Source organism: Zootoca vivipara, chromosome 14 (assembly GCF_963506605.1).
Source record: "Zootoca vivipara chromosome 14, rZooViv1.1, whole genome shotgun sequence".
In the NCBI taxonomy this organism is placed as follows: Eukaryota; Metazoa; Chordata; class Lepidosauria; order Squamata; family Lacertidae; genus Zootoca; species Zootoca vivipara.
Genome location: NC_083289.1, coordinates 49,110,162 through 49,125,925, shown reverse-complemented (window position 1 = coordinate 49,125,925; position 15,764 = coordinate 49,110,162). Strand labels below are relative to the sequence as shown.

Sequence of the window (15,764 nt, the reverse complement as noted above, 5' to 3'; positions counted from 1 at the left end):
ATGCGTTGTTGTTGTTGTTGTTGTTTAGTCGTTTAGTCGTGTCTGACTCTTCGTGACCCCATGGACCAGAGCACGCCGGGCACTCCTGTCTTCCACTGCCTCCCGCAGTTTGGTCAAACTCATGTTGGTGGCTTCAAGAACACTGTCCAACCATCTCGTCCTCTGTCGTCCCCTTCTCCTTCTGCCCTCAATCTTTTCTAACATCAGGGGCTTTTCCAGGGAGTCTTCTCTTCTCATGAGGTGGCCAAAGTATTAGAGCCTCAGCTTCAGGATCTGTCCTTCCACTGAACACTCAGGGCTGATTTCCTTAAGAATGGAGAGGTTTGATCTTCTTGCAGTCCATGGGACTCTCAAGAGTCTCCTCCAGCACCACAATTCAAAAGCATCAATTCTTCGGCGATCAGACTTCTTTATGGTCCAGCTCTCACTTCCATACATCACTACTGGGAAAACCATAGCTTTAACTATACGGACCTTTGTAGGCAAGGTGATGTCTCTGCTTTTTAAGATGCTGTCTAGGTTTGTCATTGCTTTTCTCCCAAGAAGCAGGCGTCTTTTAATTTCGTGGCTGCTGTCACCATCTGCAGTGATCATGGAACCCAAGAAAGTAAAATCTCTCACTGCCTCCATTTCCCCCCCTTCTATTTAGCAGGAGGTGATGGGACCAGTGGCCATGATCTTAGTTTTTTTGATGTTGAGCTTCAGACCATATTTTGCGCTCTCCTCTTTCACCCTCATTAAAAGGTTCTTTAATTCCTCCTCACTTTCTGCCATCAAGGTCGTGTCATCAGCATATCTGAGATTGATGATATTTCTTCCGGCAATCTTAATTCCGGCTTGGGATTCATCTAGTCCAGCCTTTCGCATGATGAATTCTGCATATAAGTTAAATAAGCAGGGAGACAATATACAGCCTTGTCGTACTCCTTTCCCAATTTTGAACCTCAGTTATTCCATGTCCAGTTCTAACTGTAGCTTCTTGTCTCACATAGAGGTTTCTCAGGAGACAGATGAGGTGATCAGGCACTCCCATTTCTTTAAGAACTTGCCATAGTTTGCTGTGGTTGACACAGTCAAATGCTTTTGCGTAGTCAATAAAGCAGAAGTAGATGTTTTTCTGGAACTCTCTAGCTTTCTCCACAATCCAGCGCACGTTTGCAATTTGGTCTCTGGTTCCTCTGCCCCTTCGAAATCCAGCTTGCACTTCTGGGAGTTCTCGGTCCACATACTGTTTAAGCCTGCCTTGTAGAATTTTAAGCATAACCTTGCTAGCATGTGAAATGAGCACAATTGTGCGGTAGTTGGAGCATTCTTTGGCACTGCCCTTATTTGGGATTGGGATGTAGACTGATCTTCTCCAATCCTCTGGCCACTGCTGAATTTTCCAAACTTGCTGGCATATTGAGTGTAGCACCTTAACAGCATCATCTTTTAAAATTTTAAATAGTTCAGCTCGAATATCATCACTTCCACTGGCCTTGTTATTAGCAGTGCTTTCTAAGGCCCATTTGACTTCACTCTCCAAGATGTCTGGCTCAAGGTCAGCAACCACACTACCTGGGGCAAGAATGCATTGGAAAAGTCAAAATCTTGGAAGCTCTAAATCAGGGGTCAGAAAACTTTTTCAGCAGGGGGCCGGTCCACTGTCCCTCAGACCTTGTGGGGGGCCGAACTATATTTTGAAAAAAATATATGAACGAATTCCTATGTCCCACAAATAACCCAGAGATGTATTTTAAATAAAGGGACACATTCTACTCATGTAAAACCATGCTGATTCCCAGACCGTCTGTGGGCCAGATTTAGAAGGCGATTGGGCCACATCTGGCTCCCGGGCCTTAGTTTGGTGACCCCTGCTCTAAATGGCACCAGGTGAAATCCACATGGGTGACATAATAAGGCCTTAATCAGTATTGCCACATAATGTTTGGCTTTCAGCTGGAAAAGAGGTGGAGTGCAGATCTTAGATATGCAAAACAAAATGCTGAGCAGATGAGCAGTATTTGAGTGTTGCTCCATCAATTCTTGCTCTCCCTTTCTTCCTTCTGAGTCAGGATCAACATGGCTCTGTGGACATTAGTCCTCCTTGACCCAATCTCAGTTTTCTTGCTGCTTGCACTGATTTCCCTAACAACATTCTGGTTTCTGAACAGCAGCCATGGGAAATCACCGCTGCCCCTTCCTCCAGGTCCTCGTCCACTCCCAGTCATTGGCAATTTGCATTTGATAGATATCAGAAGACAAGATTTATCATATATGAAGGTAAGTTGTGGTGGCAGCTTGTGGTGGGTGGGTGGGAGGGAGGGAGGCGCTGGTTCTGTTTTTAAGCCTTCCCATTTCAGTGCAGCCAACGTAGAGTTTAGCTTTCCGTAAATCCCCGAGTATCATTTCGCAGCGTGATTTTCAGAGGAGATCACTTGCGATTATGATGCTGAAAATGTTAAACTCCTTAAATAATATTCAAGGGCCAAGGCTGTAGTCCTACATACCAGGGGCAGAAAATCAGGGGTCAGAATTAGAGGCATAGCTGCCAAGTTATCCCTTTTTTTAAGGGAAATTCCCTTATGCTGAATAGGCTTCCTCATGAGAAAAGGGAAAACTTGGCAGCTATGATTAGAGGGCCACCTCCAGGCCTCCCCCACCTCAAAAACCACCTACCAATTTTGGCATTTGCATGAAGAGAACCTGGGGCATGACTGCCTGCAGCAGCACCTGATTTACAGAGCAGAAGCAAATCAATGAAGTTTTCTGGGGTATTTCTCAGCTTCATCCATCCTGTGATCAGCATATGATGAGTCGTCCAGTGAGATTGTCCCCACTCCCCTTGCTGACACCTTGGCCCTCTTGACAGCTGAGAGTGCAGTTTTTGGAGAGGTCACAAGGATCTAAAGTGGCCAGGGAGGGTGGGTACTTGTGTCTCTGCCGCCACCAGTGAGGCCTTTTCTGTAGCGGTGGGGCAGGGTAGATAATCCCCACTTTTGCACTGGTTTATTTGACTGAAAATACTCATACACTGCTCTTCTTAAAAAATAAAATATAAATGAAAAAATATAAATGATACCAGGGCAATTCACAATTGGAACAATAAAACCGTACAATAGAAACCATATTTAAAAACTTAAAATTAGAAATTAGAAATCAGCTGACTATGGCGGAAAGGTATCTTCATCATTGCCTGCATATGTTTTCAGCAGGCGGTTGAAACAGAAGGTGCCTTCTGAATCTCTATTGGTAGAGAGTTCCACAGGACTGGGCTGATGGCTCAGTTTCATGTTGTTGTCAAGTGAGCCTCACAAACTCGGGGAATGAAAAGAGACGCTCTTGCAGATGTGATCTCTGTGATCATGCTGAGATAAAAGGGTCCAGGCGGACCCAAAGGTACTTTAGACCCAAGTTGCCCAGGGCTTTGATGCAAGGACCTTGAACCTGTGCTTAGTAGCAGATGGCCAGTCCGTGCAGAAGCTTTAATAATGGAGTCATATGCCCACTAATAATGAAACATACGGTGTAGATACTACTGCAAATTTATTATGCTATATTTGTGATGCACAAATGACATGAGGAGATTTGGTATATTTATTTGTGTCATTTATTATTCCTATGAGCTTTGTTCTTGAAACCCAGTAAAAAGTTGTTCAAAACAATGATTCTGCACCTATTGGAGCTTCCAAACAAACTCCAAGGACACCCATACATAGGGCGCATTGCAGTAATCCAGCCTCAAGGTTTCCAACAGCAGTCGGGCTATCTCTGATCTCTTCTTGTTCATTGTGGGGGTGGGGTGGGGGGAGCAGAAACCACTGAGCTTTTAATGACCCATTGAATTTTGCATACACAATAAATCACATTATGCACACAGAAAAATCACATTGTTTATCAATTACTTATTATCCAGAAGATAAATAAGGTGCATTTCCAGCTCCTAAAATTTCCTGGAAACAAACAGGCAATCAGCACAGCTGTGGGTTTTTTTTTTTTTTTAAGGGTTGAAGGAACTCTCCTGCCCCTTTTAACCTGGCGGACTATTTTCTTTTGCTGTTTTGAAATTTCATGAGGTTCTAATTAACAGAGAATGAGCACTTGAGCACATAAGGTATTGTTTGAAAAAAGGGGGGAAATAGGAGAAGATCTGTTGTATACATAAACAGCCCTCTTATTTCACCTATATGATTCAATGGAACTACTTAAAAAGTATTGGAGTCTCCAGCACAAACTGAAGTTTTAAAAACAAAAACAAAAGTAGGAACAGTTTCAGTTTGGGCCACACCACTGTTTGTGGTGGGAACATCTTAAAGCAGATTGGAAGCAGATTCTTTCTCCCCCAAACATTTTTTGGGCACTTTAGTTTACCCCTCGCAGAGTTCCAATTCCCAGCAACTCTTAGCAAACTACAGTATAGTGCCCAGAATTATTTGAAGGAAAGGATGTGCTTTGAATGTGGTTTTAAAGGTCTAGCATGTACAAAGCCAGAGGCAGATTTAGGACTGCATGAACAGTTCCGCTGGACCGGGCATTGAGCCTAGCGGGCGCCACAGGGTGTTGAAACTATGATGTAGTGGATTTAGCCGAATGGAGGGTGAGAGGCAGAGGGGTTCCAATTTTTGGCCTTGCACAGGGCGCTGCTGAAATTTGAAAGATCAAACTTCCCAGAGTGGTTCAACAATCAATTCCTCTTCCCAGGGAACTCTGGAAACTATAGTCCTGTGAATAGGGGAATAGGGGGTCTCCTCCCAACTCTCAGCTCCCATAATTCTTTGGGGGAAGGGGAACCATGATTTTTTAAAGTGGTATCATAGTGCTTTAAATGTACATTGTGAATGTAGCTTCTTTTGACCCTACTTTTCCAGTTGAGCCCTGCCGTTGCTCCTTCACACCCCTCTTCCCCTCACAGAACTACAATTCTCAGAGTTCCCCCCTTCTCTGAATTTCCACCACCACCACCACTCTTGTAGCGTTGCTGTGCTTTGGCTAGACATAAAAAGAGATGGAAGATGGAAAGCAAACCATCACCATGCCCTGCCTCGTTGTAAACTTCAACAGTTGTGTGGTGTCCTTTTCCCTTATAGGGTATCCAAGAGCCCGTATAGAGTCCTTAAGTGGGTTCCCTATCAGTAGGAGAAAATAACAGGCCAACCAGAGAATATTGAGAAGCAAAGCAGCTAGTAAGCCTGATCTTTATTAAACTGCTGCAACAGGGTTCCCACTCACCACATGCAGGAGGCAGGAGGGACCCAGAACAATGGTGTGCCAGCCCTTATATAGACTTTTGAAATTGCCCACCTTGTAGCTCAAGACCACCCCCCCAAACATCATACATACGTCACAGAAGGAGGCGGTCTACAGCAGAAATCCTGTCTGCCAGGATACCTGACAATGGCCAGGGATTACTTGGGCAGCCTGGCCATTCTTTTGTGATGGCAAATACTTTAATTCCTGAATCCAGGTCACAGACTCACCCTCTTCATACACAAAGGTGTCCTAAAGACAGGTAAGCAAAAGACAATAGAGAGGCCTTTCCATTTACTTCCTCCTTGCAGAGAAACATTTGAGGTCAGTTTGGGGGAGTCAAAATGGTTTCAGGATTTCCTGAACTATTTCAGACGCATGGTTCACATGCTTATATGTTTGCCTTGTAAATTTATGAACATTTAAGTTATATATTTGAGACCTTAAGTTCTTATAACAGTGGCATTTAAGTTTGGTGTTTTATATTTGCTTGGGCTTCTTTCTCTCCCCCCCCTCCCCCAAGAGAGGCTTTTCCATTTACTTCCTCCTTGCAGAGAAACATTTGAGGTCAGTTTGGGGGAGTCAAAATGGTTTCAGGATTTCCTGAACTATTTCAGACGCATGGTTCACATGCTTATATGTTTGCCTTGTAAATTTATGAACATTTAAGTTATATATTTGAGACCTTAAGTTCTTATAACAGTGGCATTTAAGTTTGGTGTTTTATATTTGCTTGGGCTTCTTTCTCTCCCCCCCCTCCCCCAAGTGGCACCAAAGAATGATTATGAAAGGATATAAACTTTATTTCATCTTCACAGGAAGTGAAGCCTGTTTCTGCTTCCAGCTTCTCCAAGTCATTCATCTTGCCATATCGATTTTCTCATGCTCTGACAAGGCAGTGGATCCTCCTCCTGGAATGGTGGAAGGGCGGGGGGGGGGCAGGAATTGACTATTGCAACCCCACTACTGCCATTCCCCAAAGGTCACACATTTGCAGAACTGTCTGTTGCACAACAGAATGCTTTTCAACACTTGGAAAAGTTGAAGAGCTTAGCTCTTGCTTCCTCCTGTGGCAGTCTGCAGCACTGCATGTTGAATTTTTCAGCTTTCAAATTCCAAAAATGAGGGGTGCTGAAAAATTGTAACATGTCTTGGGAATTCAAAATATATTTTGGTTAAATTAAAATAATTTAGTTTCCCTTAGTAAGTAAAATGTGTGTAAAATTGCATCAAAATGATTAAAAACGTTTCCCAAGTATTTGCAGCTCCCTCCCAAGGGAGTCTGTCCCACTGTTGAACTGCTCTTACTGTAAGAAAGTTCTTCCTGATGACTTAAAATAAAAAATGTTATATAAAAGAAAGTAATATGCAACGATCTATTAGAGTGTAAAAGCATGCTATAGAATTAACTCTTGAAACATCAACAAACAGAAATTCACTCTCAACAATTGCAATAAATCATTACTTAAATTATAATCAAGACAAACGCAACAGCAAGCTCATCTTCTCTTCCAGCTTTCAGAAAAATATGGTCCCGTCTTCACGGTCCATTTAGGTTTCCATAAGTTTTTGGTGCTGACTGGCTACGAGGCCGTGAAAGAGGCGCTTACGAGCAAAGGCAATGAATTCATAAACAGGATTCAACTCCCAGTATTCCAGCAGATGCAGAATGGACATGGTAAGAGCAACATGGAAATAATATTCTCTGATGCATATTGTTCCTAAACGGGGCTGCAGAAGGGCAGCTGAAGGAAGGCAGGGAGAAGCACTAGAATTTGGGTGCTGTTAAAGGTGAGAAATTGTGTCTGTTCCTTTTAACTAGTTGTATCACAGAGTTGGCCCTCACAGAGCTGCAATTCCCAGCACCCTTAAAAAGCTACATTTCCCAGGATTCTTTAGGGGTGGTGGAAATGTGCTTTGAATGTATGGTATGTATACGGCTCATGTCCCATGAATCCTGACAAGACAGAAGTACTGTTTTTGGGAGACAGGGGACGGGTGGGTGTGGGGGACTCCCTGGTCCCTTGAAGGACCAGATGCGCAGCCTGGGAGTCATTTTGGAGGCACAGGTTAATTCTGTGTCCAGGGCGGCTGTCTACCAGCTCCATCTGGTACGCAGGCTGAGACCCTACCTGCCCGCAGACTGTCTCACTAGAGTGGTGCATGCTCTAGTTATCTCCTGCTTGGACTACTGCACTGCTTGGACTACTGCAATGCGCTCTACGTGGGGCTACCTTTGAAGGTGACCCGGAAACTGCAATTAATGCAGAATGCGGCAGCTAGACTGGTGACTGGGAGCGGCCGCCGAGACCACATAACACCGGTCCTAAGAGACCTACATTGGCTCCCAGTACGTTTCCGAGCATAATTCAAAGTGTTGGTGCTGACCTTTAAAGCCCTAAACGGCCTCGGTCCAGTATACCTGAAGGAGCGTCTCCTCCCCCATCGTTTAGCCCGGACACTAAGGTCCAGTGCTGAGGGCCTTCTGGCGGTTCCCTCACTGCAAGAAGCAAAGCTACAGGGAACCAGGCAGAGGGCCTTCTCGGTAGTGGCGCCCGCCCTGTGGAACGCCCTTCCATCAGAGGTCAAGGAGATAAACAACTACCTGACATTTAGAAAACATAAAGGCAGCCCTGTTTAGGGAAGTTTTTAATCTGTGATATTTTAATGTATTTTGGTATTTGTTGGAAGCCGCCCAGAGTGGCGGGGGGAACTCAGCCAGGTGGGCGGGGAATAAATGATAATAATGATAATGATAATAATAATAATAATAATAATAATAATAATCTGAAGAACTACCAAAAACTGCCTGATTTTTCAGATCCTTTGCCGAAGCCCTGCTCCATGCATCTGTGCTTTCCACTGTGAGGTAGCTGTCTACTTAGGAGAAGGTCTTCTCTGCAGCAATGCCTCACATGTGGAATTTTCTCTCCAGACATGTTCTACTTTGCGAGCGTTTGCAGGGGTGGGGTGAAGGAAGAAGAAGCCAAATGGAGATTGGGGCGGGGAGTGGGGAGCAAGAGGGTCTTCTCCCTTGCCGATTAACTCACTTGCTTTCCCAGATGTGCACATGAGTGGGTGTGAGAGAGCAAGGGAGGTGCCTTGCATGTGTTTATGTGTGAAAGAGCTGTGGGACTGTGTGCATGTGTGTATATTTATACACACACACACTTGCATGCTTGTTCCCTTGGGCATCTGATGGGGCCCTCTAGAAAGCCGCTTGCCGGACTAGATGGATTCCTCAATCTCATCCAGCAGGACCTTGCTTAGGTCTTCATGTTCTGGTCACTTAAGCCCCCACAGAATTAATTTATATATTACTTGGATTGGATAACTCCCCCGAAAATTCTGCTTTGTGTCTTTCATTTGTTAATACCCTCAAACAATACATTTTTTCCCTTAAAATCAACAACTCCCCTCTAACCTATCAAAAAGGATGTTTCTGGTTCAACCTTGCATACGGAGATCTAATTTTCCTCCTTACCCAGCAGCATACCTTCCTGGCTTGCTTGTAAGTGTAGTGGCTCGGGCTGATGGGAGATGTAGTCCAAAACCTCTAAAAGACTACCATAATGGCAAAGGCTACCGCAGAGCAGAAGGAGGCAGTGCATCACTCTTACTGCTTCTGTGCCCCTTTCTGGTGCCTTGGTGGGTCTTGATGAAGAGCATGCCTCAGTTACTGCTTCCTGCTCCTGAGTATTTTATCACCAACAAAAGGCTTTGGGCAGTGGAGGCTGGTCCATTTGGGAAGATGGGGCACTGCCCTGCCAACCTCAGCCAGCCTCCACTTACATCCAGTCCAGGAGGTGTCACTGCCTGTCTGTCATCTTTCTCCTCCTCCTCTTCAGTCTCAGTGTTGCCCTTACAGAACTCAGCAGGGAGGAAGATGGGGGCAAAACTCGAATTAGTTGGCTCTGCCAGTCATCTGCTCTGGTGCCACCTACTGTTAGCCCCCCTGCCTTCCATGTCAGACTTTGGGCTCTCACATTTCAGCGGCGCCCTGTGCGACGCTAAAATTCAGTGGCCCCTGCCTCTTGCCTCTTGCACTCTGTTCTATAGCATTGTTGTTGTGCTGTAACAGTTAGGTAAAGGTAAAGGGGCCCCTGACCATCAGGTCCAGTTGTGTCCAACTCTGGGGTTGCGGCGCTCATCTCGCTCTATAGGCCGAGGGAGCCGGCGTTTGTCCACAGACAGCTTCCGGGTCATGTGGCCAGCATGACAAAGCCGCTTCTGGCGAACCAGAGCAGCGCACGAAAACACCGTTTTACCTTCCCGCCGGAGCGGTTCCTATTTATCTACTTGCACTTTGATGTGCTTTCGAACTGCTAGGTGGGCAGGAGCTGGGACCGTAGCAACGGGAGCTCACCCCGTCACAGGGATTCGAACCGCCGACCTTCTGATCAGCAAGCCCTAGACTCTGTGGTTTAACCCACAGCGCCACCTGGGTCCCTGCTGTAACAGTTACTCTACCTTAAAACCACCCCTGCTGTCTTCCACGCTACTAGTCACATTGGGCACCAGCCAGCACTGCTGCTAGGTGTGTGTTGGGGCTGCTGCTGATCTGCGGTTCAGCTTAGGCTTGGTCCTGCTCCTGAGGGATGGATGAGTGTGGAAGGTCAACTAGGCAGTGGCACCTGCAGCCTCACTGAGAAGTGGGGGCTTCCAGGGGTCCTGCAGGATATGCCATACATGCAACTTCCCCCTCCCCATATGTGCTAGAGCCAGAGGGAAAAAACGTTTCCAGGCAGCTGGGTTGGGATCCCAGTCCACACAGCTTCTTGTGGAAGAAAACTCCATCCTTGTGTTTTCTGGGTTGTATTCCTCAGGTATAATTTTCGCTGATGGGGAACTTTGGAAAGCCACTCGTCAATTCACCTTGTCGAGCTTGCGGGATCTCGGGATGGGCAAAAAACGGATAGAAGGAAAGATTCAAGAAGAGCTGCAATTCCTGATTGAGCTGATCAAGTCTTTTAAAGGTGATGATTTTTTTTTCACTTTTATTGCTCCTTTTCTATGTCTGCCATCTGGCGAGTGCCACCGTGTTCATTCTCCATTCTTTTCTTCTTCTTTTATGTTTTAAAGGTGAACCCTTTCCTCTAAAGACATTAACTTTAGCTCCAACAAACGTCACCTATGGCATAGTGTTTGGAGACAGGTTTGACTATGCCAATGAGACTTTTCTCACTCTGATGAAACATATTGATGAAGTGGTGGTCCTCCTGGGAGAACCACAGCTGCAGGTAGGCGATCCTTCCTGCATCTTCCATTGCAAAAATATTCCAGACTTGGCTGGTGGTTTTAGAAACTCCACATGCTGGCCTCCGTTATGGCCAGTGGAAAAGGGTACCGTGCCTTAGAAACTGGTTTGATGCTTTCTAGAATCCCGAATGCAGGTTTGTCAAGTATACACTAATCATTTTGTAGCAGTAAAACCACAACTGTGTGTGCTTTGTAAACACATCACAGGCAAAGCAATGATGTGATACAAACTTTTATTATTATATTTGTTGACATCCTGCCTTTCCCCCAGACTGGGACTCAAGGTGGCTTACAACCAAATAAAAAGATCACAGAGAAAATACAAAAAGCTAATGGCATTTAAAAGACAACCATTAAAAAGTAATGAAATTCAAATAGCATTAAAGCAAGCATGAATAAACTGCTTCTGGCACACGGAACAATGTGACGAGTGCCAGAGTGCATGGAAATGCTGTTTACCTTCCTGCTGCAGTGATGCCTATTTATCTACATGCGCTGGTATGCTTTCGAACTGCTAGGTTGGCAGGAGCTGGGAGAAAGCAACGGGAGCTCACCTCATCACGGGGATTCGAAGTGCCAACCTTACGATCGGCAAGCCCAAAAAGCTTGGTGGTTTAGACCACAGTGCCCCCTGCAGAGCAGCTGTACGAAGCTGGCTTTACTCTCCAAGTGGAAAACTGGAATTGTCCTTGAGTCAGGCTGGAAAGAATTTTTTTCATTTGAAGTCAAAATGACTTTGGGCTCCAGACTTCTCTCTCTCTCCCCGCTCCCCTTACTGAGCGGAGGCCTAGCCTGTTGGTTCCCGCCAACCCATCTACAAACGTCAGTTTGTCCTGGACGTCTTCGCGGCCCTCCCACGCAGATCCTGTTGCACAGTGCATAGCTGATGTTTAAATTAAAACCACATGTAAACAGAGCAAAGCCTTTTTAGGCTGGGATTAAGCCACTGTTGCTCCACACATCAATAACCTTTCAAGCTGCAAATCTGAAAGTGTTTGTGTGGGTTCTCCCCACCATTCCCACCCCCCACTTGCCCTGCCCTACCCCTCCCTTCAAGGGGCACTAACACGCTTTGGGTCACTGAGAAAGGATGGAGGGCAGAAGGCAAATCTGTGATCCTAAGCTCGAGCTATCTCTCCAAAATGCCAGATTCCAGTGAGGCATTCCGATAGCCTTTCAAATGATCCCCCTATTTCAGTCTCTAGCACATAGCATGCCACTTTCAGGAACCCCACCAAAATGACTCAGAGGGCACCATCCAAGGGAAAAGCATCCCATGGAATGAAATGGGAGTTATGCAAGAGCACATTATCTGGCACAGAATTACTGCCACATCTTTCTTGCATGCAATCTTTACTTGACTTTTCATTTACTTCTCTTTTTGGGTTCTTCTCTAGGTATATAATGTCTACCCATTCCTTGGATTCCTTTTAAAACCCCACAAGGTGATCTTGGACACAATTGAAAAGACCAAGGTCATTCTGAGGGAATACCTTGCAGCAGGCAAGCAGAGTATCAACGAGAACCTCTTACAAAACTACTACGACTATATGCTAACCAAGCAACAGTCAGAGGTATATCTATCTATCTATCATCTATCTATCTATCTATCTATCTATCTATCTATCTATCTATCTATCTATCTATATCATCTATCTAAATATAAAGCCAACTTTTCCAATGCTTATTTGGTGCTCAGTGGGGTGTTTGTGTGTATGCGCATGTCTATTCCCCAAAAAGTTATGTGCAGAGGATAAATCATGTCCCTAAACAGTGCATGAGCTGAATTTGAAAGTGGTACAAAATTCAGGGAAAGGGACTGACGTGGGCAATCCCAACCACGATGCTGAGTAAGTCTCAGAACAACCTGCCAAGGTTAGCCAGTGGGCCAACGAGAGAATGGCTAGCGTGACAAATGAGAAATTATTTATTTGCTTGTTGAGAAGATTCAGTATCCCAGGGCAGTTGTTGGTCAAGGAAACATATTAGCAGCAAATTCACCAGCTAAGATAACCTTTTGGCTTATTTTCCATTCCTTGCCTTGAGAAGCAGATTTTGCCATTCTGTGGTTCGTCGGTTCTGCTGTTTTACTGTGTTGTGATATTGTTGCACATCACCCCAATCTCTGAACATTGTAAATTTCCAGGGGTTCCAGGCACACTTAGGCAGGGTTTGTGTTTCCTTCTGGCAGTGAGGCGCCTCTTTCTGTCTCATTCACATCATAGCAACACCCACAAACGCATAACAGTATTTCCTGTTAGACACTCTGAGCTTTGTGTCCTGGCTCTCACACTAGATGAAAAACTCAAGCTTGGAGCATGGTTCATTCCATAATATTTAATGCTCTTCAGCATGCTACATGCTACATGCCACAGGTGGCGCTGTGGGTTAAACCACAGAGTCTAGGGCTTGCTGATCAGAGGGTTGGCGGTTCTAATCCCTGCAACAGGGTAAGCTTCCGTTGCACGGTCCCAGCTCCTGCCCACCTAGCAGTTCGAAAGCACATCAAAGTGCAAGTAGATAAATAGGGACTGCTCCGGCGGGAAGGTAAACGGCGTTTCCGTGCGCTGCTCTGGTTCGCCAGAAGCAGCTTTGTCATGCTGGCCACATGACCCGGAAGCTGTCTGCGGACAAACGCCGGCTCCCTCGGCCTATAGAGTGACCCAGAGTCGGACACGACTGGATCTGATGGTCAGGGGCCCCTTTACCTAGCATGCTACATAGGCAAAGTAAGATTCAAATTTAAGGCAGGTGGTGCGCATGGCTAATAATAATAATAATAATAATAATAATAATAATAATTTATACCCCGCCTATCTGGGCGGTTTACAACATATATTTAGGTGCCAGGCAAAAACATTTCTCTTCAACCAGGAATTTGACTGATGAACATTCTATGGCTTTTTAAATATGTCGGTGTGTGTCTATTATTTGTTTGTTTTTGTTTTATTATGTTCTCATTTTATATTTTTCTGCTGAAAACCGCCCGGGGATCTTTGGATGAAGGGCAGTATACAAATTTCTTGCTGTTGCTTTGTATTGTTTTGTTTTGTTTAAATATAAATAAACCACAACATTTGCACCTTGCTCTTCTTACTGTAAGGAAAGGAGCAAAGACAGGAACTTGTTCGATGACGACAACATTGTGGCAGCAGTCTATGACCTGGTCCTTGCTGGGACAGAGACCACAGGCACCACACTGCAGTGGGCCATCCTGCTGATGATGAAATACCCTGATATTCAACGTAAGCCATGCTTTTGTGTTTCAAAGTTTGACAGCGTTGCATTCTGATTTTTACTATGAACCAGCCAAACGCTCGTCACTGTGGCAAAGATGCACTGGGAGGGATGAATAAAAGGAGAGGTCCTATTGTGGATCCTGATTTGAGTAGATCGCAGGAAGCAAAGAGTAGGAATAAATGGACACATCTCCAAATGCAAAGATGTGGAAAGTGGAGTCCCCCAAGGATCAGTATTGGTACCTGTGGTTTTTAACTTGTTCATGAACTGTCTAGAGCAGGGGTCAGCAACCTAAGGCCCATGTGGGGGTTGTTTAACCAGCCCATGGACCCCTACCGCCTGCTCGGCCGTTTCCCGTGTGCCACGGTGTTATGTACTGAGCTGAATCACAGAACAATAGGATCCAGAATCAGCAGTCTGATTGGTCCGCAGGAGCCACCCAATCCAACTCCAGGTGGAAGTGAATCCGCAACCTGATTGGCCTGCAGGAGCAAGCCAATCAGGCTGCTGGCAAAAGTCAATCCACAAACTGATTGGCCCACAGGTGTAGCCCTGAAGTAGCCAATCACGCAAGGCCCATTGTGTAAATAATGTATATAAGCAGATGGTTTTGGGAAAAGGGCATTCTTCTCTTCTTCTCCTTGATCACTACGAGCTGAATAAAGAGCATGAAATTCACTCTCGACTCCGAGTATATTTCACACGCTAAAGCGGGCTGAGCAGAGTGGGGATCGCCTTCCGCATTGCTGGCCGGCTTCCCATTGGCTGCAGGAAGCTCCTGCAGCCAATGGGAAGCTGTGCACACCTCCTCCGCACCGGAAGGAGCACCGGAAATAGCGTGTGTGCACGCCGCGCACACACACACATACACACTCTGGCCCACCGTGGCATCTGCGGGACCATCAACCAGCCCAAGCCACAAAAACTTTGCCAACCCCTGATCTAGAGTTAGGGGGAGATCTGTGAGGTGGCCAAGTTTGCTGACGATACGGAATTGTTGAGGGTCATTAAACCAAAAAGAAATTGCAAAGAGCTCCAAGGGGGCCTCTCCAAACTATGTTAATGAGTGGTAAAGAAGCCAATGCGAGTGTAAAAGCCTGCGCTAAGTTGTTGCGTTCTTACCTTGGTTTCACTTCTTCTTTTTTATAATAACTGTCAGAGAACTCCCGTTTCAGGGCAGGCACGAGAGGAAATCGAAAGGGTCATTGGGCTGGAACGTCTTCCCACCTCTGAAGACAGGAAGCAGATGCCCTTCAACAACGCCATAGTCCACGAGGTGCAGAGGTTTGCCAGTATCCTGCCGCAGTTCCCGCGCTGCACTGCTGTGGACACTTGCTTCCGCGGCTACTTCATTCCCAAGGTAGGAAGCTTGCCCTGCTGGCACGGTCAAGTGGGCAAGGTGGACTGGGAGTGCCTCATGTCTGAAAGAGGGCGTCTGGCGTCACAGCTGACTTCCGAGGCTGCATTCAGACAGCATGTTCCTCTTTCCTGATCTTCCCCGACTTGTCAGCTTCCACGTTTCATGTGATCATTCACACAACGTAAAGTGGGGTCCAGCAGAAGCTTAGCACTAATTACCACGATAATGGTGTCCAGGGGGGAAATCCAGTTGCAACCTGATTAACTCAGAAAATCGTGAGGTGTGCGTGTTTGTGTTGGAGATCCAGCACCGAGGGCCTTCTGGCGGTTCCCTCATTGCGAGAAGTGAGGTTACAGGGAACCAGACAGAGGGCCTTCTCGGTAGTGGCACCCGTCCTGTGGAACGCCCTCCCAGCAGATGTCAAGGCAATAAGTAACTATTTTACTTTTAGAAGACAACTGAAGGCGGCCCTGTGTAGGGAAGTTTTTAATGTTTAATGCTGTACTGTTTTAATATTCAGTTGGAAGCCACCCAGAGTGGCTGGGGAAACCCAGCCAGATGGGCGGGGTATAAATAAATTATTATTATTATTATTATTATTATTATTATTATTATTATTATTATCATCTCAAGTAACTGGAATTTCCCGACATTTAAGCTTTAGTGCAACATGGTAGTA

General features: G+C 45.8%; 1 protein-coding gene across 5 annotated transcripts in view; it reads left to right on the top strand.

Moving 5' to 3' along the window:
- Nucleotides 1-1,089: 1,089 nt before the first annotated feature.
- Nucleotides 1,090-15,764, top strand: part of LOC118093050 (cytochrome P450 2W1) — a 30,499-nt gene continuing 15,824 nt past the window's right edge. For 2 of the 5 annotated variants that reach the window (XR_009558530.1, XM_035131780.2), the window contains exons 1-7: nucleotides 1,299-2,262; nucleotides 6,742-6,904; nucleotides 10,053-10,202; nucleotides 10,309-10,466; nucleotides 11,883-12,059; nucleotides 13,589-13,730; nucleotides 14,901-15,085. Coding sequence is in view for 4 of the 5 variants with exons in the window: in XM_035131780.2 (XP_034987671.1) it covers nucleotides 2,062-2,262; nucleotides 6,742-6,904; nucleotides 10,053-10,202; nucleotides 10,309-10,466; nucleotides 11,883-12,059; nucleotides 13,589-13,730; nucleotides 14,901-15,085 (1,176 nt within the window). In the remaining variant the exon portion in view is untranslated. Of the gene's footprint in view, nucleotides 2,263-2,306; nucleotides 5,489-6,741; nucleotides 6,905-10,052; nucleotides 10,203-10,308; nucleotides 10,467-11,882; nucleotides 12,060-13,588; nucleotides 13,731-14,900; nucleotides 15,086-15,764 lie in introns of those variants that run through there. The other 3 variants (XM_035131778.2, XM_060282456.1, XM_035131781.2) reach the window with 3 other exon arrangements.